Raw genomic sequence first — 24,396 nt, 5'->3', positions numbered from 1 at the left:
TTTAAATACAATAAAGTTGCAAAAAATAGTTTCCCACCACAGGAAATTTATTTTGAGTGTCTTCATAGTTTTATTTTGGAGATACAGCAATTTTTATATACTGCAGGAAAAACAAAAAACAATCCTATGATGCAAATTTGCAAAGAAAACAGCAGGTGCATCATTTCACTGTGGGAAGTGTTACGAACAGCTGATTGGAACGGCAAAGCGTGTTTCTGGAATATTATGTTTTTGTTCCTGCAAGCGCTTTTTATGCAATTTTTGCAAAGCTATATGTGGAACGAAACCGTGACCGAGGAAAAGCTGATGGCATAAGATGTAAGTACAACTCCTCCGGTTTCATATGCAAAACAAATTATTGCGCTAGCTTACACGGTTCAGGTTCTACAGGGATTTAAAAATAGTTACGCAAAACGGAGCGTGCTGCTCTGACCGGCTTTAAAGGGTTAACAATGACTTTAAAAAAATAATATAAAATAGTGTGCAACACCACTGAAGTTTTTTTTTTAAAACTCTCTTTTCAACCAACGGCAGTCACTCTCCAAATAACTTCTGCTTAGCTTTCCGAGCTTCCCTCGGGTCCTCTTAATCAGCGGTCTCCAACCTTTTTTGCGCCACGGACCGGTTTATGCCCGACAATATTTTCACGGACCGGCCTTTAAGGTGTCGCGGATAAATGAGGGAGGGGCTAATAATCGGCTCAGTCATTTTTAATGATCGTTGAAAGCCCAGATTGTAATCGTGATTAAAATTCGATTAATTGAGCAGCCCTATTTGGAGTCACACTCAAAATTAAAAGTGTAAAAACACACTACAGGCTGAAGCAACTTTTATGTAAGGTCCTTAAAACACGTCAAAATGAGGCTCAGTAGTGTGTGTGGCCTCCACGTGCCTGTATGACCTTCCAACAATGCCTGGGCATACTCCTGATGAGGTGGCCAATTGTCTCCTGAGCCATCTCCTCCCACACCTGGACTGAAGCATCTGCCAACTCCTGGATGGAGCAAGACATGATGTCCCAGATGTGCTCAGTTGGATTCAGGTCTGTGGAACAGGGGGGCCAGTCCACAGCATCAATGCCTTAGTCTTGCAGGAACTGCTGACACACTCCAGCCACATGAGGTCTAGCATTGTCTTGCATTAGGAGGAGCCCTTGTGAGACGATAGGCTCACAAGGGCTCTACGGATCTCATCTCATTCCTAATGGCAGTCAGGCTACCTCTGGTGAGCACATGGAGGGATGTGCAGCCCCCCAAAGAAATGCACCCCCACACCATTACTGACCCACTGCCAAACCGGTTATACTTGAGGATGTTGCAGGCAGAACGTTCTCCACGGCATCTCGAGACTGTCATGTCTGCCACATGTGCTCAGTGTGAACCTGCCTTCATCTGTGAAGAGCACAGGGCACCTTGGTGATATCTGACAAAACCCAAGCGTCCTGCACGGTGTTGGGCTGCAAGCACAACCCCCGCCTGTGGATGTCAGGCCCTCATGGAGTCTGTTTCTGACCGTTTGAGCAGACACATGCACATTTGTGGCCTGCTGGAGGTCACTTTGCACGACTCTGGCAGTGCTCCTCCTGTTCCTCCTTGCACAGAGGTGGAGGTAGCAGTCCTGCTGCTGTGTTGTTGCCCTCCTACGGCCTACTCCATGTCTCCTGATGTACTGGCCTGACTCCTGGTAGTGCCTCCTTGCCCTGGACAGTACGCTGACAGACACAGCAAGCCTTCTTGCCACAGCTCGCATTGATGTGCCATCCTGGATGAGCTGCACTACCTGAGCCACTTGTGCGGGTTGTAGACTCCGTCTCATACTACCACTAGAGTGAAAATACTGCCAGCATTCAAAAGTGACCAAAATGTCAGCCAGAAAGCATAGGTGGTCTGTGGTCACCCCCTGCAGAACTGCTCCTTTATTGGGGATGTCTTGCTAATTGCCTATAACTTGTTGTCCACTTCATTTGCACAACAGCATGTGACACTGATTGTCAATCAGTGTTGGTTCCTATGTGGACAGTTTGATTTCACAGAAGTGTGATTGGTCTTGGAGTTACATTGTGTTGTTTAGTTGTGTTCCCTTTATTTTTTTGACCAGTGTAGATTGATGTGTATGACGGACCAAAAACAGAAGCCTCCAAGGAACAAATGATATACTTTCAGGAAACCTTATTTCCCTGTGTTGGTTTATAACTACTGTTGGCAAACTGCTGTGTAATTAGGTGTATGGGGTCCTCTACAATTCTTGTGGCTTTGTGGATGCAAAAAGTGTCCGCGATGGAGGAAAGAGAGGCTCCAATGATCTTCTCAGCTGTTCCCACTATCCGCTGTAGGGTGTTAAGATCCGATATGGTGCAGTTACCACACCAGACAGTGATGCAGCTGCTTAGGATGCTCTGGAAGTACCTCAGTAGAAGGTGGTGCAGCATCTGGAACACTTAGCCTCATTTTTGCTTTTAGCCCTAATGGTTTCCGCTCAGTTATCACTTATCACTTCTGTCACTCGTTAGCTAACCTAAACTAATTTAGGTCTGTTAGCAGCAGCAACCAATGAAACAAATGACATCACTCTGTAGGGCTGTGCGATATGACCAAAATCTCATATTCCGATATAAGACATTTATCGTCCCGACCACGATATAAAAAATTTAACATTTTCTGTAAATTCTGTGATTCTTGGGCAGCTCGACTTGCGTGAAGTGTTTCGAGCTGGGTGTCCTTTACCTGGAATCCAGTGTTTTAACTCATGCATGAAACTATACATTTTTAGACATAGATTGTAAAGGCCGCCCTTCTCTTTGTGAGTGTTTATTACACGGCATGTTGCGGGGAAAAGCTTGTTCTAACGTTTGAGTCTGAAGTTTATTTTTTAGCACCTGACGGCTCTTTTTGCTTCTCATCCGTAAACACTCTGCATACAGCGGAGCCACGCGATGGTTTTACCGTCATTGTTGCTAACGACAGCACGTAAAAAACAGGCGCTTGTCCGTCCATAGTGTGGTTATATTAAATATAAGAGAAAGAGAGAGCTTTAAGAAATTAATATAGTCACTACAGTGACCATAGAAATAATGAAAAAATATTGCTGTAAACAGTTTATTTTGCGACACCACGAAACAAATGATAGCGTGATAGGAAACGATAGATGTTTTTATATCGTCATCGAACATTTATGGACGATCTGAGAACTGTCGACATTGCCTGGGACGAAGCTGAAGCAGTCGCTGCTGACCGACATCGATGGAGATCACTAGCTGCCCGATGCGCCGCTCGGCGTAGGAGGAACTAAGTGCTAAGTGTGCATCCGATATATATCGTTATATTGAACAGCCCTATCTGTGAATGTTTTTTGTTTTTAAATCAAGCTTCACATACAGTTTGTTTGAGCAGAGCTCCAGGATAGAAATTAGACTGAATACATACATGTTCTCTTTAATAACTCACACAAAGAAAAGAGTGAGAGATCATGTCTAAGACATGTACGCAGAGCTTGCTGTCAGAGTGACAGGAAGTATGAGCACTTTCATATAAGTAAAACAACAAACTGGGTTTCTGGTACAGATCAGGCAGCATTACAGCAGGATGTGAGGTCAGCAGTGATGTAATTGGTTATAGTAAGAAGTGCTGTTCTGTTTCTGATGACTGACAGTTTATTACTCTGAATACTTTGACTTTAGTGCAGACAAGCGTCCAGGAAGACTAGCAACCACTGTTGTGGAAGCTAATGGGGTTCCTTATAAATAAACAAATAAACAAACAAGCGTGAACTACTACAGTAATTTGAGTTGTAGTACTGAAACTGTGTCACAAGCACGATGTTAACACAAAGGTCTGGTCCAATCAGAACTCACCATTTAGTGTGACCTCAAAGGCTCCAGTGGACAGGAAGTGAGTCTCCATCATGTTACAGAGGAAGAAGGCCATGAGGCAGGAGAAGATCTGCAACAGAAGCACAGTGTCCGTTACCATGGTAATCAGTAAACAGCACCCATTGCCGTGGTAACAGCAGCAGGATAGGCGGACGATTCTACAAGCTAGCGCTCTGATCACACCATAACCTCAGTCATCAGTCTATTCATGAGTGTTTTTCCAAGGTCATTTAAATCATTCCTCAGTTTAAATGAGCTACACTGACAGCCTGGAGAAACAGGGATTGGTGAGATTTGGCCTGTCAAGCTCCTTTTCCATTACTACCTACTGGGATCAACTTGCCACGACTCGGAGCTCATCTACAATCACAATGAACACCGGTGTACCACAAGGCTGTGTGATGAGCCCTTTCGTCTACTCCCTCTTCACCCACGACTGCAGACCGGCTGATGGTTCCAACACCATCATTAAGTTTGCAGATGACACCACGGTGATTGGCCTCATCAGTGACAAGGATGAGGCCGCCTACAGGGAGGAGGTGGATCGTCTGGCTGAGTGGTGCGACAGAAACAACCTGCTGCTTAACACCGAGAAGACCAAGGAGCTCATCGTGGTCTACAGGAGGAATGCTGACCCACATCCACATTAAGGGGACGGCTGTGGAGCGTGTGAGCAGCTTCAAGTTCCTGGGAGTCCACATCTCCGAGGATCTCACCTGGACGACCAACTGCTCCAAGCTGGTCAAGAAGGCTCACCAGCGCCTCTTCTTCTTGAGGACTCTGAGGAAGAACCACCTGTCCTCAGACATCCTGGTGAACTTCTATCGCTGCACCATCGAGAGCATCCTGACCAACTGTATAACAGTCTGGTACGGGAACTGCTCTGCCTCGGACCAGAAGGCGTTGCAGAGGGTCGTGAAAACTGCCCAGCGCATCGCCGGAGCACCACTTCCTGCCATAAAGGACATCTACAGGAAGCGGTGTCTGAAAAGGGCTGGGAAAATCATCAAAGACCCCAGTCACCGTTCACATGGACTCTTCACCCTCCTGCCCTCTGGGAGGCGCTACAGGAGCCTCCGGACTAAGACCACCAGGTACCGGAACAGCTTCTTCCCCACAGCTGTCAGACTCCTGACATCTGACCCACGTTAAACTCAAGGACTGAACACACACACACCCACAATGGACAACTGTACCCTCAAACACACAATAATAACATGGACTGAACCACCACTCACAACCACTAGCACTTTATATAGCCTCTGTAGAAATTATCCACACCCTCACTTATCTTAACTGCACTACTGTATAGCTCTGTGTAAATAATCATTCTGTACATTTGATAATTTTTAATCCTACAACTGTTTACAACTTGCATAGTTCCCATTTCTGTATAGCTGTATATCTCAGATTTCTGTATAGTTTTTTTATTTCATATTTATATCCTGTACATAGCTTGTACTCACTACAGCCTGTACATACTTATAGTTGTACAGTATTCATAACATACTTCACACCGTGTACATTATAACATACCACAATAGACCCATTTCTGTAATATACTTACATATCTATATTATTGCTAATATATATTGTAATATATCTATATCATGGCTAAAGCACTTCTGGATGGATGCAAACTGCATTTCGTTGCCCTGTACCTGTGCATGTGCAATGACAATAAAGTTGAATTCTAATTCTAATTAAAAAAAATATATGGTGGTTTAGATTTTCGTGAGTGACACACTCTCAGACTCATCGAACGATACTACTGACCAGCCAATCAGTGGCATGCAGTCAGACGATGTCACATTTTAGTACCTGCCCGGATCGATTGGAATCCTGGGAAAGCAGTTACAAAAAAAAAAAAAAAAAAAAAAAAAAAAAAAAGTACCAGGTGCTGTGACCTGATGCAAAACCCGGCAAACGGTGATGAACCGTGCAGAGTTGATTTGAGCAGGCACTAATGGAAAAAGAGCTTCAGAGTTAAGAGACTTGAGCTCACCTGTTGGATCCATAACCAGCACTGATTAGTGCATCAGATAGTACAGCGACTATCTGGCTCTTTGGATAAGTTATACTTGCAGATGTTTGAAGAATGAATGGAGAGCAAAGGACTCCAGTAATGTTTTTTTCACAGCAGGTGGGCATGTTCCAGTAGCTCTGATGTCACGGCAAAATGTGTAATAGGCACGCTAGTCCACTGTATCCATTTACACACCCATGTAAAAATTGGATTACCAGCAGGGGGAGCTAATGTATTTAAAGTCAAGTCAGTAGAGAGCAAAAAACATTAATTCCAGGGTCCTTAATCAGCAAAATCCATTATACTATGCTAATATGTATTTCCATGTAAATGTCTGTATAAACACGTTGCTGTGATTATATTCATGTTGGCTTGAAATAAAACGTCTCCTTCTGCTGGTACTACAGATTACTGCAACTTCTGCAAGCGTGTACATTTCACATTTTGGAGAGGCAAAGCGTGACATGGAAACAGTGGACGAGCGTGTTGATGGAATGGTAGATTTACTGTCATTAGTAAGTCCCACCTGAAACAACAGTGTGGGTGGAGTTTGCCTGTATGTGTCATCAGTTTGTGATTAAACATTATCAGTATTGAACAGCGGCTCAGGCAGCACCAATCAAGAACCACTAACAAACAGCCAATCACGGAGCTATGCACATGTGCTATCTGCTAAGTGCTGGTACCTTGTTGTTCTGACTCCAGGTCCAGGCAGGTGGCGTCTGGAGGTGGAGAAGCGAGAAGGGGTTCTGACCACTGACGATAACCAAAATGGAGAGCAGCTTCAGATACGAGATCAGCTGAGCCGCACACCTGACGGGAGGAGGCAGGTTAGACACAGCTGTAGAGGCTGGGGACAGAGTTTACAGACGGAGCACCTCACCTGCTGAAGCCAGTGGGAGGGTAGTTCTCGCCTTGGATGCGGATGTCCGGGTACACCTCACTGATGGCCTGAGAGTAATCCTGGAAGACTTTACTGTAACCTCAGGAGATACTGAAAGAAGCACATCAGTTAGGTGATTATAATCTGTCACACTTACACACACACACACACTGTCACACACAATAACATTAGCCGATCAATTATCAGGTGTATTTTTTTTATTTTCCCGAAAGACGGACGTTGAAGACAAGAACACCTGCCTTAAGGTGTCCAATTAGATGGTCAGAAGCGAAGCAACTCGAACTTGATCAGCCAACAAAATCCGGGTAGTCTCCAAATTCCAACCGACCAAATGAGCAAAGTTGGGTTACCCGAAGCTCGTTAACGACAAGTATTCACCGCTAGTTAGCGCTGGCGCCGTAGATCACGCTAACTTAACTCGTATTGTCGATGGTTTGTGTTTAGATTTTCACCCACCCTGTCTTTAGTTTCTCTTCACCTCGGTCATTCTCACGGATGCTCACCGCTAGCCTCCGTTAGCTTCTGCGTTAACTCACCAGTACTGGAACCGCAGTACGGGGCCGCTGTAGATCGCCGCCTTAGCGGGCTTTCCCGGTTCCGTGTCCGGGAAGACGGCCGGGTTGTCGGGTGGTTGGTGCCCACTCTGCGAGCTCGACCTTCCGACATAAATGTCCCGGAGGGTGAGCGCCGTGAAGAGGAACAGGGCCACCAGAAGGCCAGTCTGGCTGTACTCCGCCATGACTGCAGTAGTCAAACACAGGAATCGGAAGCAGAACTACATTCGCTGATGCCACGCTTCCGCTCTGCTCTTTCACATTAAAAGAAACGTCCAGCGGGAAAAATGACGGTTTTTGATACATATTCAGCGGGCTTTAAATATTTTGATTGGAGCGATAAAGCTGGTTCGTGTTTAGATAATCTGAAATGTTTTTATCTGAAACATCAGCGGTGCGGTGAAGGGGGGGGGGGGGTTGTTTTTTTTTTACTCATCTATAATCACATAGTGACGTCACATTCATCCGACACAAAGTGGTAAACAGTGTAACGTCATAAACGTGGGACACAGCGTAGCGTGTGGTTGGAGGCGCCAAGGTGATAGAACAGATACAAGCAAATAAAATCGGGGATTTAATGATTTATTCAGCCTCTGACCCCGAGCACAGAGCACCTAACAGCTGACGTCACACAGGTACGTTTCCGCTGTACGGTCATGTTAAAGATTGCAATATCGAAGAAAAGAAAAAGGAGGTGTGATTCTGTTCTGAATGATTCAATATGTCGCTTGTCTCTGAGATTGTCATTGTTATTGTTCTAAATAAAGTTCATTAAAAAAAAAGATGCAATATCGAGCTGTTAACAGGAGAACGCATGAGATGTCTTTAATTAATGTAGGGGAGAGTGGGGTGAGTTGTGCCAGTTTTTACTTAAAGTGATTTTAAAGCGACCGTAATGTCCAACTAAAACATGTACACATATTTCAGGATGTTGAGCAGTAAAAATGTTCTGACATGTTCAGAACAAAATGACATTCAAATGAAGACGAAATTAACTGCAGTTGTCTTCACAAATCTGGCCTACTCCATAACATCCCAGCTGTTGATGCTACTCACTGCTCCCTTCTGGCTCTACCACCAAGTTTTTGTGATGCGGTTAATGGTTTTATGCACATTTTCTCTATGGGAAATAATTATGAATATTCTCTATTACTTTTTCTTAATAAATGCACACTTAGCCACACCTGCTTTTGCATGTGATATCCCTGCCAGCTGGATCAAAATCTAATTTCTTTGTGCATGAACTGGTTTTTGAGTATTCACAAAGAAACGAACATATAAAGGCTGCTAGTGCCTTTTAGATGTTGTGTCAAAGACTTGATGGCATTTCCATCTGTAGCATCCAGCCGAACTGAGAAGGCCAGAACTGATGGTTGTTGAATGACTTTTATTATTCCTTGCCGTGTATCAGACAACGAACCAACGTAAGAGCTTATTCCCCTGTCGACTGTAGCTAGAGCCATTCATTTTTCTACTATTGTTTTTCTCTCCCTTTTCTCCATTATCAGTAGTTTGCAGTTTTCTTGCGTCTTTTGTTACATCAAGCTAGTTTCCGTTTGCAACATTCACGTCTGGTCACACAGTAAGTTACTAAATCAAAAGCACAAACATTATATTACGTTATATTATATATTAGCTAGCTTTACATATTCACTTTTACACCATCCATCTTCTTCTTTTCCATGTATCATTTTAATGTCATCCTGGATGTTGATCTCCCTCGCCACCTGACGAATGGACTTCCCTTCTCCACCTCATTCACTCAGTAAACTCTCTCTATTATAACTCTGTGGCATGAGGGTCTGTTTCTGTTTTTGGTCTGAAATTAAGAATGTCACAGTGGAAAACTATAAAAATACAATCTACAGTTACAATAAAATAATATGTTTAAAATATTCATAAGTGTGGCCCCTTGGCACAAATTACCCCAACAACACCATTTTGAAAAAAGGCATCATCCAACAGTTTTGAGTATCGACTCACAGTCTAGCTTACCAAATCTCTAACACATCTGTGAAATGTTTTCAGACTTTTCTATAACTGTTCATACGCAACAATCAAAAACCAAATCACCCCACTTTCCCCTGTGCCAAATAATAGCAGCTGATCTTCACAGCTACCTGAGGAACAGCTGAGCTGAACTTCCTCCTGACATGAAGCTTAATAAACAGAAACAGGCAGTTTTCTCTTCTTCTCCACACAGACTGTGACAGTAAAACACAAGTTTTTGTTTAACTGGTGTGATCCGTTTACATATTCCACTCTCCGTGATCAGCAGGTGTTAAACAGCTGACAGGTGAACAGGATGTTTGCAGGTAAACTTGAGGCTTTGTCTGTAGCGTCATGAGGAAAATGTTGGCTTGTTATTTAAGTTACAGAAGGACAGAGGTGTGAGACTAGGTGGAAGACTTTTTGATTTAAAAAAAAAAAAAAAATTCAAATAATTGAATTGTGGTCTGATGAGAATATTGTAGAGCTGGGCGATAGAACGATAACGATATGTATTGCGATATAACTTTTTCTTGATAGAAAAATTAAACTATTGCGATAGACCTTGCCGCTCTTATCCTCTTAAAAAAAAAGAAAAAAAAGAACAGCCAATCCAAATTAAGTAGCGCAGAGCCGAACCAATCACAGCCGCAGCGTCACGTGACGTGAAGTGACTTGTTACGTACAGCAGCCAGCCACCGTACCGCCCGGGTAATGGAGGAAATGAGTTTGCCGACTAGAAAAATCAACCGAGCGTGACCACGCTCGGAAGAGAAAACAGATGATGGTTCCAATGCCGGAGAGATTGTCGAACGGAAGAGCCATAGAAGTTCCATAGTGTGAAGGTATTTCGGCTATTTCAAGTCTGACAAAAAACAGAGTAGCGTTCACTGTAAATTGCTCAGGCTATGTCCACACGTACCTGGGTATTTTTGAAAATGCAGATTTTTTCTATGTGTTTGCACCTTTCGTCCACACGTAAACGCCGTTTTTGGTCACTGAAAACGAAGATTTTTAAAAACTCCGGCCATGGTGGATATTTTTGAAAACTCCGTTTTTGTATTTACGTGTGGACTAGAAAAACGGAGAAAACACAGCGTCAAAAATGTGCGCATTTTTTGACGTCACACTGTGCGCCACGTTATTGTGTCGGTGAAATGAATTTCTACAATACTGTTACTGTTAATTCTACTCTCTGCAGTGTTTAAATGCTTACATATACACACAGTTACTGTCCCTCCACACATACGACCCGGTTCTGCTTTTATTAGTGATGTGCGGATCGATCCTGAAATATCGATTCCTCCGATACCAGTCATTTATGTTCTAGAATCGATTCTCACATTAAAATATTGATGTTTTTAGTAATTTAGGGTTAATTTGTAGTTTATCATTAACAGCAACACAGTGGAAAGAAACTATAACATTCGGATTGTCTACATTCAACAGCTACAGTGGGGCAAAAAAGTATTTAGTCAGCCACCGATTGTACAAGTTCCCCCACTTAAAATGATGACAGAGGTCAGTAATTTGCACCAGAGGTACACTTCAACTGTGAGAGACAGAATGTGAAAAAAAAATCCATGAATTCACATGGTAGGATTTGTAAAGAATTTATTCGTAAATTAGGGTGGAAAATAAGTATTTGGTCACCTCAAACAAGGAAAATCTCTGGCTCTCACAGACCTGTAACGTCTTCTGTAAGAAGCTTTTCTGTCCCCCACTCGTTACCTGTATGAATGGCACCTGTTTGAACTCATCATCTGTATAAAAGACACCTGTCCACAGCCTCAAACAGTCAGACTCCAAACTCCGCCATGGCCAAAACCAAAGAGCTTTCAAAGGACACCAGGAAAAGTATTGTAGACCTGCACCAGACTGGGAAGAGTGAATCTACAATAGGCAAGCAGCTTGGTGTGAAAAAATCAACTGTGGGAGCAATCATCAGAAAATGGAAGACATACAAGACCACTGATAATCTCCCTCGATCTGGGGCTCCACGCAAGATCTCATCCTGTGGGGTCAAAATGATCATGAGAACGGTGAGCAAAGATCCCAGAACCACACGGGGGGACCTGGTAAATGACCTGCAGAGAGCTGGGACCAAAGTAACAAAGGTCACCATCAGTAACACACTACAACGGCAGGGAATCAAATCCCGCAGTGCCAGACGTGTTCCGCTGCTGAAGCCAGTGCATGTCCAGGCCCGTCTGAAGTTTGCCAGAGAGCACATGGATGATACAGCAGAGGATTGGGGGAATGTCATGTGGTCAGATGAAACCAAAGTAGAACTTTTTGGTATAAACTCAACTCGTCGTGTTTGGAGGAAGAAGAATACAGAGTTGCATCCCAAGAACACCATACCTACTGTGAAGCATGGGGGTGGAAACATCATGCTATGGGGCTGTTTTTCTGCCAAGGGGACAGGACGACTGATCCGTGTTAAGGACAGAATGAATGGGGCCATGTATGGTGAGATTTTGAGCCAAAACCTCCTTCCATCAGTGAGAACTTTGAAGATGAAACGAGGCTGGGTCTTCCAACATGACAATGATCCAAAACACACCGCCCGGGCAACAAAGGAGTGGCTCCGTAAGAAGCATTTGAAAGTCCTGGAGTGGCCTAGCCAGTCTCCAGACCTCAACCCCATAGAAAATCTGTGGCGGGAGTTGAAAGTCCGTGTTGCTCGGCGACAGCCCCAAAACATCACTGCTCTCGAGAAGATCTGCATGGAGGAATGGGCCAAAATACCAGCTACTGTGTGTGCAAACCTGGTAAAGACCTATAGTAAACGTTTGACCTCTGTTATTGCCAACAAAGGTTATGTTACAAAGTATTGAGTTGTATTTTTGTTATTGACCAAATACTTATTTTCCTGATTTACGAATAAATTCTTTACAAATCCTACCATGTGGATTCATGGATATTTTTTTTTTTTCCACATTCTGTCTCTCACAGTTGAAGTGTACCTCTGGTGCAAATTACTGACCTCTGTCATCATTTTAAGTGGGGGAACTTGCACAATCGGTGGCTGACTAAATACTTTTTTGCCCCACTGTACCCTCTTTGCCCTCTTCTGCCTTTCATAGTCATGTGCGAAATACGGCTGTATAAATGGCTCGCAGCCCCTTGGCGCGCGCACTCACAACAATAGCTGAGCCTAATTGTGCAGACGTATTTTACCTCCACAAATAGCTGAGACATGGTTTGCGATACATGTGGCAAAAAAGTGCTCCAAGAGTGAGGTGTTGTGGCTATACTTTCCCAACCTTGAGACCTCAGAATTAGGGAGACAATCAAAAGGGCACATTTTACAGGGTTTATTTATCAGATAAAATACGTTAAATGTCACCGAAACAGCGGGGGTGTCCAAATTCAGAGGCTGCTTCCACCTGAGGACCCGCCCTTCGCGGTCTAAAGAAAGCCGGGTAGTACGTCTTGAGATCCCTCGGTGGAGTGAAACTCAGCCGTCTGCTCCTTGCTATCTAAAATATAACCGGGCGCTGGCATAAACTCTCGACCGTCTCACACTTTCTTTAATTAGTTTTCTGTTTGATGTTTATTCAGCAGTGTGAAAACCCCGGAGGAACACACCTGTGGGATTAATAAAGTTAAATTTAATTTAATCTAATCTAATAACTTTAATCTCAGCCAAACCGATTTACTCACGAACAAACAAAACACTGAAAAAGCCAAACAATAACATTTTTAAGTTATCAAAGTGACTTATATATCATATTTAACCCAAGTAGTGAAAGGCTGTGGGGGTTTGAAGACGATGTGTTGATCGGCTCAGATATTTGAAGTTTACACAGCTACATTCTCACCTGAAAACATGTTAAAAGTTGGGTTTTTTTTGCGACCCAGAAAGAGAAAGAAGAGTAATATTAAAACTAAGTAGCTGCCGCCATTGTTGGAAACTGGAATTGGCTCGGCCGCGCTATGAATTCTGCAATATGGTTTTTCAATTTTGTTGTCCAGGTGGAAATTCGGGAGAATGGTGGCTCCGGGATTCTCCCGGAAAAATCGGGAGGGTTGGCATGTTTGGTTGTGGCAACATCACTAACCTTGTCAAACACCTCAGAGTAAATCATATCACAGAATATGAGGCGCGTATGTTGAGACGAACTGAAGAGGAGGAGAGGGACAGGTGCTGCTAGGGCGAGACACACGTCTCTCACAGAGTCCTTTAGTGCTGCAGGCAGGCAACGTGTTCAAATAGCGCATAACTTCAGTTTTTTTTTTTATTTCTATATGATGAACTCTGCATTATTAAGTGATAAGAACAAGTAATCTGATGTCCTGTAATCATTATGACGCTATAATTTGAGATAAATAAATAAATAAGTTTTTTTGTATAAAGTATCGGTATCGGATCAGTATCGTCGATACCACCCTGAAAAGTACTTGGGATCGGAAAGGAAATCAGTGGTATCGCACATCACTAGCTTCTATGCCCCAGCTTTGTTTACTTTTTCCCACCGAGGCTTCTAGACTTCTGATTGGCCAACATTTCTGCACGGTTAGAAATCTAGCTCCACCTGCTGCTTTGGCATGTTCATAGCAGCGTTTTCCTTCATTTCTGCCTTTATGTGTGGACGGGATTATTTTTTAAAACGAAAACGGAAAATCTCCGTTTTCAAAAATGCCCGTGTATGTGTGGACGTAGCCTCAGTCTCTGACTTTAAGCGCTAATTCGTCATTCGGCTTTTGTCAGACTAAAGTAACTGTTAAAACTGTTTGAAAAGCTCAGCTATACAACAAGGAGAGATTGAGAATTTCCTTTTAGTTCTCAGTTTATTTGATATTGACAAAAGTTAGTCAATTTTGTCTGTTCTTCTGTAAAACAAACTAAGATTTATTTTTAGAATTAATATTTTGTTTCTAAGTGGAATTGACAATTTAGTAGTCTGTTTCGTTTGTTCTATTTTGAAACTTAAACGCTTCAGCGGCTGCCTTTTGTGTAGTTTGCAATATTTGCCTTTATTTATCTGAAAAAGTCTCATGTTCCTTAAGTACATCTACCCTGTTGAACTTATTATGGGAAATAAATATTTAAATAAAAACAAGCTGCTGATTATTTCACATTTCACTTGTGAGCAACGGCACATTTAAATCTTACAAATATAGTTATTTGGCTTATATCGTGATATATATCGTTATCGCCTGAAATGGAAAAAACATATCGTGATATGAAAAAATCTTATATCGTCCAGCTCTAGAATATTGATATGGGTATGCATTTGAACGAGCTGGACATGGAGCCCATTTTTGTCTTGTCAAACCTCATGAACCAGAGACAGAGACGACATCCAGTGAAAACGACGCAACATCTGCAACACGGAGAGAGCTCACCTGGAACACCGATCACACTCACGTTTGTTTGTTGGCAAACAGGTGAAGTCCTGAAATGTTTCTGATCTCTGAGGAAGGTTTCTCATCGATAAATCGATCACTGCAAAACCTTGAGCTCACAGTTGCTTCACCAATTGTAATAACCTGTAAATAATCTGCTCATGATGGAAGATGAAGAGGAGTCTCATCCTTCCCTTCAGCGTGGTCTCCTACACATGGACTTCATATTTCACTCCATCCTGGTTCCTGTTGCAGTCATATGATATTTTACGGCCGTCCTTTCTGTGTCATCATTTCAGGCCTGTGAGGGTTACCATGTTAAGTGTGGGGGGCTCGTCGAGGATCTTCAGCCTTCCCATACGAGGATTCTGCTCAGCTGTGATCTACAGGAAGTCACTTCCACCTGTCATCACCTCTCCTGGCAACTACCTCCATAGATCAGGAGGGGGGGCACACGTGTCAGGTGTGCGGGCTCTGTCAGGTGGCAGCAGCGATGCTGCAGGTGGGTGGTACAGCAGCCTGGCGGACTCGACCCCAGTTCACCTGTGTGAACAGCTCCTGGTGAGCGTACAGGAGGCGAGCGGGTTGCCATGGTGGTTTAGCATCTGCGTAGCGACGCTGTCAGTGAGGACGCTCGTCACTCTGCCGCTCGCTGCCTACCAGCTGGTTGTCATCTCTAAGGTCAGTGACGCAGGGCTTCACATATAAGATAAGATAAGATAACCTTTATTAGTCCCACACGTGGGAAACTTGTTTTGTCACCGCAGAAAGTGGACAGTGCAAAGTTACATAGCAAAAACTGGAGAACACTGGAACACAATAAGAATAAGGTACTGTACACAACTGTACAGAATAGAATAAAATACTATATACAATAGGATAAAAATAGAATACAAATGCTTTATACAACTGAGTAGAAATACAACTTTGTTGGAAAAAGAGCATTGCACTTAGTCTTATTGCACATGTGTGGATGTGTGTGTTTGATCAGTTGAAGTCTTTGTTGTGGAGTCTGATAGCAGTGGGGAGCAAAGACCTGTGAAATCTCTCCGTCCCACATCGTGGGTGCCGCAGCCACTGAAGGAGCTGCTCAGTGCTGTCAAAGTCTCCTGCATGGGGTGGGAGATGTTGTCCTACAGGGATGACAGCTTGGCCACCATTCTCCTGTCACTCAACACCTCCACTGGGTCCAGAGGGCATCCTAGAACAGAGCTGGCCCCTTCGGATCAGCCTGTTCAGTCTCTTCCTGTCCCCAGCAGAGATGCTGCCACCCCAGCAAACCACACCGTAAAAGATGGCTGAGGCCACCACAGAGTCATAGAAAGTCTTCAGGAGTGGGCCCTCCACTCCAAAAGACCTGAGTCTCCGCAGCAGGTACAGCCTGCTCTGCCCTTTCCTATGGGGGCGTCTGAATTATGAATCCAGTCCAGTTTATTGTTCAGATGAACACCAAGGTACCTGTAGCTGTCTACAGCCTCAATGTCCATACCTTGGATGTTCAGTGGTTGCAGTGGAGGATGTTTGTGCCTGTGGAAGTCTACCACCAGCTCCTTGGTTTTACTGGTGTTGATGTGGAGGTAGTTCAGCTGGCACCAGTCCACAAAGCCTTGGGTCAGTTCTCTGTACTCCCTGTCGTCCCCATCAGTGATGAGGCAGACTATTGCAGAGTCATCAGAGAACTTCTGCAGGAAGCACTGGGTGGAGCTATGGGAGAAGTCTGCAGTGTAGATGGTGAAGAGGAACGGAGCTAGAACCGTTCCCTGTGGGGCCCCGTACTGCAGACGACCCTGTCCGACACACAGCCCTGAGTTCTCACATACTCTGGTCCGTCGGTGAGGTAGTCCAGAATCATGTGGTGAGGTGATGATCCACTCCAGAGTTCTCCAGCTTGTCCTTCAGGACCGTGGGCAGAATGGTGTTAAAGGCACTGGAGAAATCAAAGAACATGATTCTCACAGTGCTACCAGCGGTCTCCAAGTGAGAGAGGGAGCGATGTAGGAGGTGGATGACGGCATCATCCGCTCCAATGCCAGGCTGGTAGGCAAACTGAAGTGGGTCCAGTGATGAGCTCACAAGGCGCCGAAGCTGAGCCAGGACCAGCCGCTCCAGGGTCTTCGTCAGGTGGGATGTCAGAGCCACCATCTTGTACAGTGGGGCAAAAAAGTATTTAGTCAGCCACCGATTGTGCAAGTTCCCCCACTTAAAATGATGACAGAGGTCAGTAATTTGCACCAGAGGTACACTTCAACTGTGAGAGACAGAATGTGGAAAAAAAATCCATGAATTCACATGGTAGGATTTGTAAGGAATTTATACGTAAATTAGGGTGGAAAATAAGTATTTGGTCACCTCAAACAAGGAAAATCTCTGGCTCTCACAGACCTGTAACGTCTTCTGTAAGAAGCTTTTCTGTCCCCCACTCGTTACCTGTATGAATGGCACCTGTTTGAACTCATCATCTGTATAAAAGACACCTGTCCACAGCCTCAAACAGTCAGACTCCAAACTCCGCCATGGCCAAGACCAAAGAGCTTTGGAAGGACACCAGGAAAAGTATTGTAGACCTGCACCAGACTGGGAAGAGTGAATCTACAATAGGCAAGCAGCTTGGTGTGAAAAAATCAACTGTGGGAGCAATCATCAGAAAATGGAAGACATACAAGACCACTGATAATCTCCCTCGATCTGGGGCTCCACGCAAGATCTCATCCCGTGGGGTCAAAATGATCATGAGAACGGTGAGCAAAGATCCCAGAACCACACGGGGGGACCTGGTGAATGACCTGCAGAGAGCTGGGACCAAAGTAACAAAGGTCACCATCAGTAACACACTACAACGGCAGGGAATCAAATCCCGCAGTGCCAGACGTGTTCCGCTGCTGAAGCCAGTGCATGTCCAGGCCCGTCTGAAGTTTGCCACAGAGCACATGGATGATACAGCAGAGGATTGGGAGAATGTCATGTGGTCAGATGAAACCAAAGTAGAACTTTTTGGTATAAACTCAACTCGTCGTGTTTGGAGGAAGAAGAATACAGAGTTGCATCCCAAGAACACCATACCTACTGTGAAGCATGGGGGTGGAAACATCATGCTATGGGGCTGTTTTTCTGCCAAGGGGACAGGACGACTGATCCGTGTTAAGGACAGAATGAATGGGGTCATGTATCGTGAGATTTTGAGCCAAAACCTCCTTCCATCAGTGAGAACTTTGAAGATGAAACGAGGCTGGGTCTTCCAACATGACAATGATCCAAAACACACCGCCCGGGCAACAAAGGAGTGGCTCCGTAAGAAGCATTTGAAAGTCCTGGAGTGGCCTAGCCAGTCTCCAGACCTCAACCCTATAGAAAATCTGTGGCGGGAGTTGAAAGTCCGTGTTGCTCGGCGACAGCCCCAAAACATCACTGCTCTCGAGAAGATCTGCATGGAGGAATGGGCCAAAATACCAGCTACTGTGTGTGCAAACCTGGTAAAGACCTATAGTAAACGTTTGACCTCTGTTATTGCCAACAAAGGTTATGTTACAAAGTATTGAGTTGTATTTTTGTTATTGACCAAATACTTATTTTCCTGATTTACGAATAAATTCTTTACAAATCCTACCATGTGGATTCATGGATATTTTTTTTTTCCACATTCTGTCTCTCACAGTTGAAGTGTACCTCTGGTGCAAATTACTGACCTCTGTCATCATTTTAAGTGGGGGAACTTGCACAATCGGTGGCTGACTAAATACTCTTTTGCCCCACTGTAGCTGTTGAAGGTCATCTGTGCAGTGTCATTGCAGTAGTTACCAGAGTCACCTCACAATGACAAGGTTGCTGCTTCAGCTCGTTCTTCCTGTGTGATCCTGTTTCTGGCTGTAGGTGAGGCGGATGAGTGCAGAGTGCAGACCCTTTCTTTCACTGCATGAAAGCAGACTTAAACATGTTTGATGGTTTAAAATACTTTGAGTGGTCAGTAAGAGGGGAAAGGTCTGTCTGTGTCCACAGACTCATCCAACATACTTAATGCTGGTCACATGATCTCAGGTCAGAGTTTGAGGGTCTCATGATGTTTTTGCCGCTTCTAATCCATCTTTGTGCTTCTAAAAGAAAATCCAGCACTCCCACGTCTCTACATCTGACCTTAAATCAGACTGTAGTTTGTCCTCAGAGAGAAGAAATATTTCAGGAATCCAGACATTTTTCCCTCCCCCTTCTCTCCCACGAATTCTGTCCTCCTCGTCCTCCTCCTCGTGTCCTTTTAAACTGAAATGAAAAAGGAAGCCTCTGAGAATCTCAGCTGACACATCAGCTTTTAACCGCCTTTAAGTTACTTTACTTTACCTCATCATGTTTTGGAGGAATACTCTGCAGCTGCCTCTGAGTTTATCTAGTCAGAAGCATCCGTTTATTTAAGGTGCTTTTTTCCCCTGTGAGATGTCCCAAAAAAGTTCCAGTTGGTCAGAGCAAAGATGTAAGCTTTATCTAAAGCAGCCCCTTAGTTCCTGCAATGAAAAACCCACAAAACTAACTATTATTAACCAACCCCCCAGAATCTAACCATAGTAACCTTCAGGTGATGTGCAGGTGGAGGCACTACAGGCTGAAATCTCTGAGCTGGCCAAGAGACTACGCTATGAAGTGTCAGTCACAGCAAGAGAGAGAAGCTGGACGGAGAGAGAGAGCCGGTGAGACACAACTAACAGACTTAAAACAACAACAAACAAATACATTCAAAGAAACAAAAAAAAACATCCAATAGACAGCATACAACCAGTCAGTCTGTCCTCCTGCCAGGTTCCAGTTCAAGAAGAACCTGCGGCGGATCGTCTCTCAGCTCTACGTCAGAGATAACTGTCACCCCTTCAAAGCCAGTCTGCTGGTCTGGGTTCAGCTGCCACTCTGGATCAGTCTGTCTCTGGCCCTCCGAAATCTGAGCCTGGATCAGTCTGGTAAGAACCTGGACCAAATGAAACTAACCTAACCCAGCCCAAAATTATGAGGTAGGATACAGTACTGTGCAAAAGTCTTGAGCCACCCCTCATGTCTTAAAATTTTTGACTTTCCTGTATTTTTGTTAAGTGCTCTTGTGCGATAGTTCTCTTACGCGCTCATTCTTTTCCCTCCCTGCGACGTACAGCAGCTGGAGCTTCAGCTAGCAGACATACTGCGTGACAAACTGCACACAAACAGGCTGATATCATGAATAAGAGACAAAGAGAAATGCTTAAGGCACAGAGAAAAAAACAACTGAAACAGGCTGCATAATATATTTACCTATATGTTTGCAAACTTCGAAAAATTGGTGCACCTGCTCAAGAGTCATGCATAGTACCGTGACTTTTACCTGGTCCAGGATGTAGTCTACACCACTCCCAATCCAGGACCTCTGTTTTTCCTGCAGACCTGCAGGGGGCGCTGGCAGCAGGAGGTGCTCTGTGGTTCCCTGACCTCACCATACCGGACTCCACCTTGATCCTACCTGTCTGTCTGGGACTCGCCAACCTGCTCATCGTAGAGGTCAGTTTGTCAGCAGTATGTAATTAGCTGATCAGTGGTGTAATCAGTCTAAGCTTCCTGTGCACTTCTTCTTCAGGTCTTTTCTCTGCAGAGAGTCGCAGCGTCTCGAACCCAGCGACTGGTCTTGAACACCGTTAGAGGATTTTCTCTGCTGATGATCCCAATCGCTGCCACGGTGCCCTCTGTGAGTTTAAGGTGTAGTCCATCACATTGTCTGCCTGAGGTCTTAGACCAGGTCAGAACAGCCATTTGACATTCAGGAAAAAAGTTACAAGCTGAAATTTACAAAAAAGAAAAACATTTTAATCATAAAACATGCGTACTACACCTGCAGGGAAAATAACCTTTACACATTACAGCCCACTTAGACATGTGTACACCTGGACCGCCCTCATTTCCCGACCACTACACATCCCATTCAACCTGAACAAGAACTTGAATTTGATCTGTGATCAAATGGGACACCATGGGACACATGGAGACTGAGTCTTATTCATTCACACAGCACAAATATGCAGGTGATGAAGGTGTAGTAAGCTGGTTAACATGAGACAAAAATGGCATTAAATAAATAAATAAATATAATTTTATTTATATAGCACCTTTCTAGACAGAGTCACAAAGTGCTGCACATAGGATAATAAATAATAAAAGGGTAAAACAGACAATATAAAACAGTCAGAAATTTAACCAAAAACAGTCTTAAAAAAGGTGAGTTTTGAGTTTTTTAAAAACAACTACCGAGTCCACAGATCTTAATGTATGAGGGAGAGCGTTCCACAGTCTCGGGGCCACATTGGCAAAAGCTCTGTCACCCTTAGTTCTCATCTTAGTCTGTTTTATAGCAAGTAAGCCTTGATCAGATGACCTCAGGGACCTGCTAGGGATATAGGGCTGTAGCAGATCGGAGATGTAGGCTGGTGCCAGTCCATGCAAGGCTCTAAACTGAACCATTGAACTGGTGGACAGTAGGGCTGCTCGATTATGGCAAAAATGATAATCACGATTATTTTCACTGAAATTGAGATCACGATTATTTGACGATATTTATTTAACCCTTTAAGACCTACTATAGAACCAAGTCCACCAGAGCTTATATTATTTTTTTTACATGCTGTAGTGCCATTTGTGGGAGCATTTCAAGTTGCTATACATCAATACAACTGTTATAGCCCATATTTTAATAATATGTATGCATTAAGTCCATAGTAATTACATAAATTGCAAAAAAGTGCAATAAACTACAAAAAAAACTGAAAATTGCTTTTGTTTTGTTTACATATATTTCTACTTGGAGAAATTTAAGAGGTTTATCCCTCAAAACTTTAAATACAATAAAGTTGCAAAAAATAGTTTCCCACCACAGGAAATTTATTTTGAGTGTCTTCATAGTTTTATTTTGGAGATACAGCAATTTTTATATACACTGCAGGAAAAACAAAAAACAATCCTATGATGCAAATTTGCAAAGAAAACAGCATGTGCATCATTTCACTGTGGGAAGTGTTACGAACAGCTGATTGGAACGGCAAAGCGTGTTTCTGGAATATTATGTTTTTGTTCCTGCAAGCGCTTTTTATGCAATTTTTGCAAAGCTATATGTGGAACGAAACCGTGACCGAGGACAAGCTGATGGCATAAGATGTAAGTACAACTCCTCCGGTTTCATATGCAAAACAAATTATTGCGCTAGCTTACACGGTTCAGGTTCTACAGGGATTTAAAAATAGTTACGCAAAACGGAGCGTGCTGCTCTGACCGGCTTTAAAGGGTTAACAATGACTTTAAAAAAATAATATAAAATAGTGTGCAACACCACTGAAGTTTTTTTTTTTAAAACTCTCTTTTCAACCAACGGCAGTCACTCTCCAAATAACTTCTGCTTAGCTTTCCGAGCTTCCCTCGGGTCCTCTTAATCAGCGGTCTCCAACCTTTTTTGCGCCACGGACCGGTTTATGCCCGACAATCTTTTCACGGACCGGCCTTTAAGGTGTCGCGGATAAATGAGGGAGGGGCTAATAATCGGCTCAGTCATTTTTAATGATCGTTGAAAGCCCAGATCGTAATCGTGATTAAAATTCGATTAATTGAGCAGCCCTAGTGGACAGTTATAAGTATTTGGGGGTTGTTCTTGATAAGACCCTGTCCTTTGAGTCACATCTTGCTGCTACAGTGAAAAAGGTTCAACAAAGACTGTACTTTTTAAGGAGGTTGAGAGGTTTTAATGTTTCATCTGAAATGATGACTCTTTTTTTTATAAAAGTTTTATTGAATCTGTTTTAACTTTCTGTATCATTGCTTGGTACGGTAATATGTCCCTGAATAATAAGACCAGACTTAACAACCTGGTTAAAGTGGCTGGCAATATTTCAGGGAGGTCTCAGGTCCAGGTTGTGGACTTTTATAACAGGCAGGTACTGAGGAAGGCGACCTCTGTCCTGTTGTGTTCAGGACAGAGGTCCTGAACACAACTCTTTAATGATTTTCAACTGCTTCCATGAGATCGTCGTTATAAAGTGCCTGCAGTGAAGACAAAGAGATATAGATTGTCTTTTGTACCTAGTGCTATTATCATAGTTAATAACACTAAACCATAAGTGTTGTTGCCATTGCACATTGCACTTTTTTGATGAAAAATCTAGGTTGTTTTATCAGGCTTATATTATTTTGGTGAGTGTATGTGATGTGTTGGTTGTCTGTTTGTTTGTACGGACATACTGCAAATCAATTTCCCATTAGGGACAATAAAGTTACCATTGACCATTGAAATATCAAGACCAGGACCTTAAAATGTACTCTAAATTCAACAGGAAGCCAGTGTGGCTGAAATAGCAATGGTGTCACATGTGAATACTTGGAGGATCTTGTCAAAAGTCTAGCTGCAGCGTTTTGCACAACCTACAGATGATCCAGAGAACCTTTGCTTAGACACATAAACAAAGAGTTACAATAGTCCAAGCGTGAGGAAATAAATGCATGTATAGCTATCTCCAGTTCAGGGCAAAATAAAATAGGGCTTAACTTAGCCACATTTCTTAAATAATAAAAATAAGACCAGACCAGAGAATTCACATGCCCATCCAATGTGAGAGTCGAGTCAAAAGTGACAACTAAATTCCTGATAGAGGATTTAACATACACAGGAAGAGGACCAAGGGCTTTCACTATCTGGGATACAAATCTGTCTGGAGCACATACGAGGACTTCAGTTTTCCCCTCGTTGAGTTGGAGGAAATTTACAGCCATCCAACGTTTGATGGAATCTAAGCATTCTAAGGCATTCTTCATCCTTCACATCAGCTGATCATGAGTGTCATAGCCCCGCCCTCTCTGAGCCTGATCTGAGCTCTAATTGGCTTATATCTCTTACAGGTAAAAGATTATTATGGCCACTGAATGGTTTAGGTGATTAAGTTGATCTGTATATAAGTGAAAGTTTTTAATCTCTCCACAGTCTGTGAAATGTCGGTACTGCCACCTATGAGCTTTACACTGGTGAGCTCGTTCTCCCGACATTTGTGAGTGAAGCAGCATTTGCCTCGTTTCCTGTTCATAAACACAGCTCTGACTGAGGAATGTTTCATGTTCAGATCTGCCAAGTCAACGAATGTTTGAACGTGTTGAGTCGCTCCCGCATTCCTGTCAGGTCATCAGATTAAAGTGTCTGTTCAGGGTTTTATTTTGAAAGAATGTTCCTGTGTATTAATCAGATTAAGGTGTTTTATTCTGAAAGTGTCTCACTGTGTCTCTCCTCACAGTCCATGGCTCTGTACTGGTTTGCTTCCAGTCTGGTGGGATTCAGTCACAACCTCCTCCTTCGCTCTCCTTCAATCTGCCGACTCTTGCAACTGTCGACTCCTCACTCGACATCTCCATACAGAGACCTACTGACCGCCTTCTTCGCCAAATACCGCAAATGACCGCGCTGTCAGATAATACAGCTGCAAACACCTACAAAACAAGTTGAGGACAGCAAACTGACTCAGTTTAATATTTACTAGCTGCCTGGGTCCACCTGATGGAAAAAAAAAAAAAAAACCAAAAACAGCTGACTGTAACTTCCTGTCAGAGTTTAAAGTCCTATAAAGTCAGATAAACGTCTGCGATGATGTGATCACCTCAGATATTTAAAGTGTTTGATGTTAATCTGAGATGTGTCTGTCTGGTCATGAATAAAGTCACTTCAGACTGTGAA

At 43.4% G+C, this 24,396-nt stretch overlaps 2 protein-coding genes across 3 annotated transcripts in view; one reads left to right on the top strand and one right to left on the bottom strand.

The window, feature by feature from the left end:
- Positions 1 to 7,581, bottom strand: part of selenot2 (selenoprotein T, 2) — an 11,794-nt gene extending 4,213 nt beyond the window's left edge. Inside the window, exons 1-4 of the mRNA XM_085287260.1 lie at positions 7,335 to 7,581; positions 6,778 to 6,888; positions 6,581 to 6,707; positions 3,851 to 3,938 (exon numbers count right to left, since the gene is read on the bottom strand). Of these exons, the coding sequence (XP_085143386.1) occupies positions 3,851 to 3,938; positions 6,581 to 6,707; positions 6,778 to 6,888; positions 7,335 to 7,537 (529 nt within the window). The 5' untranslated portion in view covers positions 7,538 to 7,581. The remainder of the gene's footprint in view (positions 1 to 3,850; positions 3,939 to 6,580; positions 6,708 to 6,777; positions 6,889 to 7,334) is intronic.
- cox18 (cytochrome c oxidase assembly factor COX18) lies at positions 6,778 to 24,396 on the top strand. 2 transcript variants are annotated; one of them, XM_085287246.1, is made up of 7 exons: positions 6,778 to 6,910; positions 14,996 to 15,377; positions 19,269 to 19,369; positions 19,479 to 19,633; positions 20,086 to 20,201; positions 20,278 to 20,385; positions 23,960 to 24,396. In XM_085287246.1, the coding sequence occupies exons 2-7, from the start codon at positions 15,012 to 15,014 to the stop codon at positions 24,119 to 24,121; spliced, it is 1,008 nt and encodes a 335-aa protein (XP_085143372.1). In that variant the 5' UTR covers positions 6,778 to 6,910; positions 14,996 to 15,011; the 3' UTR covers positions 24,122 to 24,396. The 2 variants fall into 2 exon arrangements, with proteins under 2 accessions (XP_085143372.1, XP_085143364.1); XM_085287238.1 differs by lacking the exon at positions 6,778 to 6,910 and adding an exon at positions 7,850 to 7,987.

The sequence above is a fragment of the Mchenga conophoros genome, linkage group LG2, assembly GCF_057382185.1.
Source record: "Mchenga conophoros isolate Kocher_MC1m ecotype Shallow Benthic linkage group LG2, M_conophoros_male_GT1.1, whole genome shotgun sequence".
In the NCBI taxonomy this organism is placed as follows: Eukaryota; Metazoa; Chordata; class Actinopteri; order Cichliformes; family Cichlidae; genus Mchenga; species Mchenga conophoros.
Note: the sequence above shows the minus strand (reverse complement) of the source record. Positions and strands in the feature narration are given on the sequence as shown.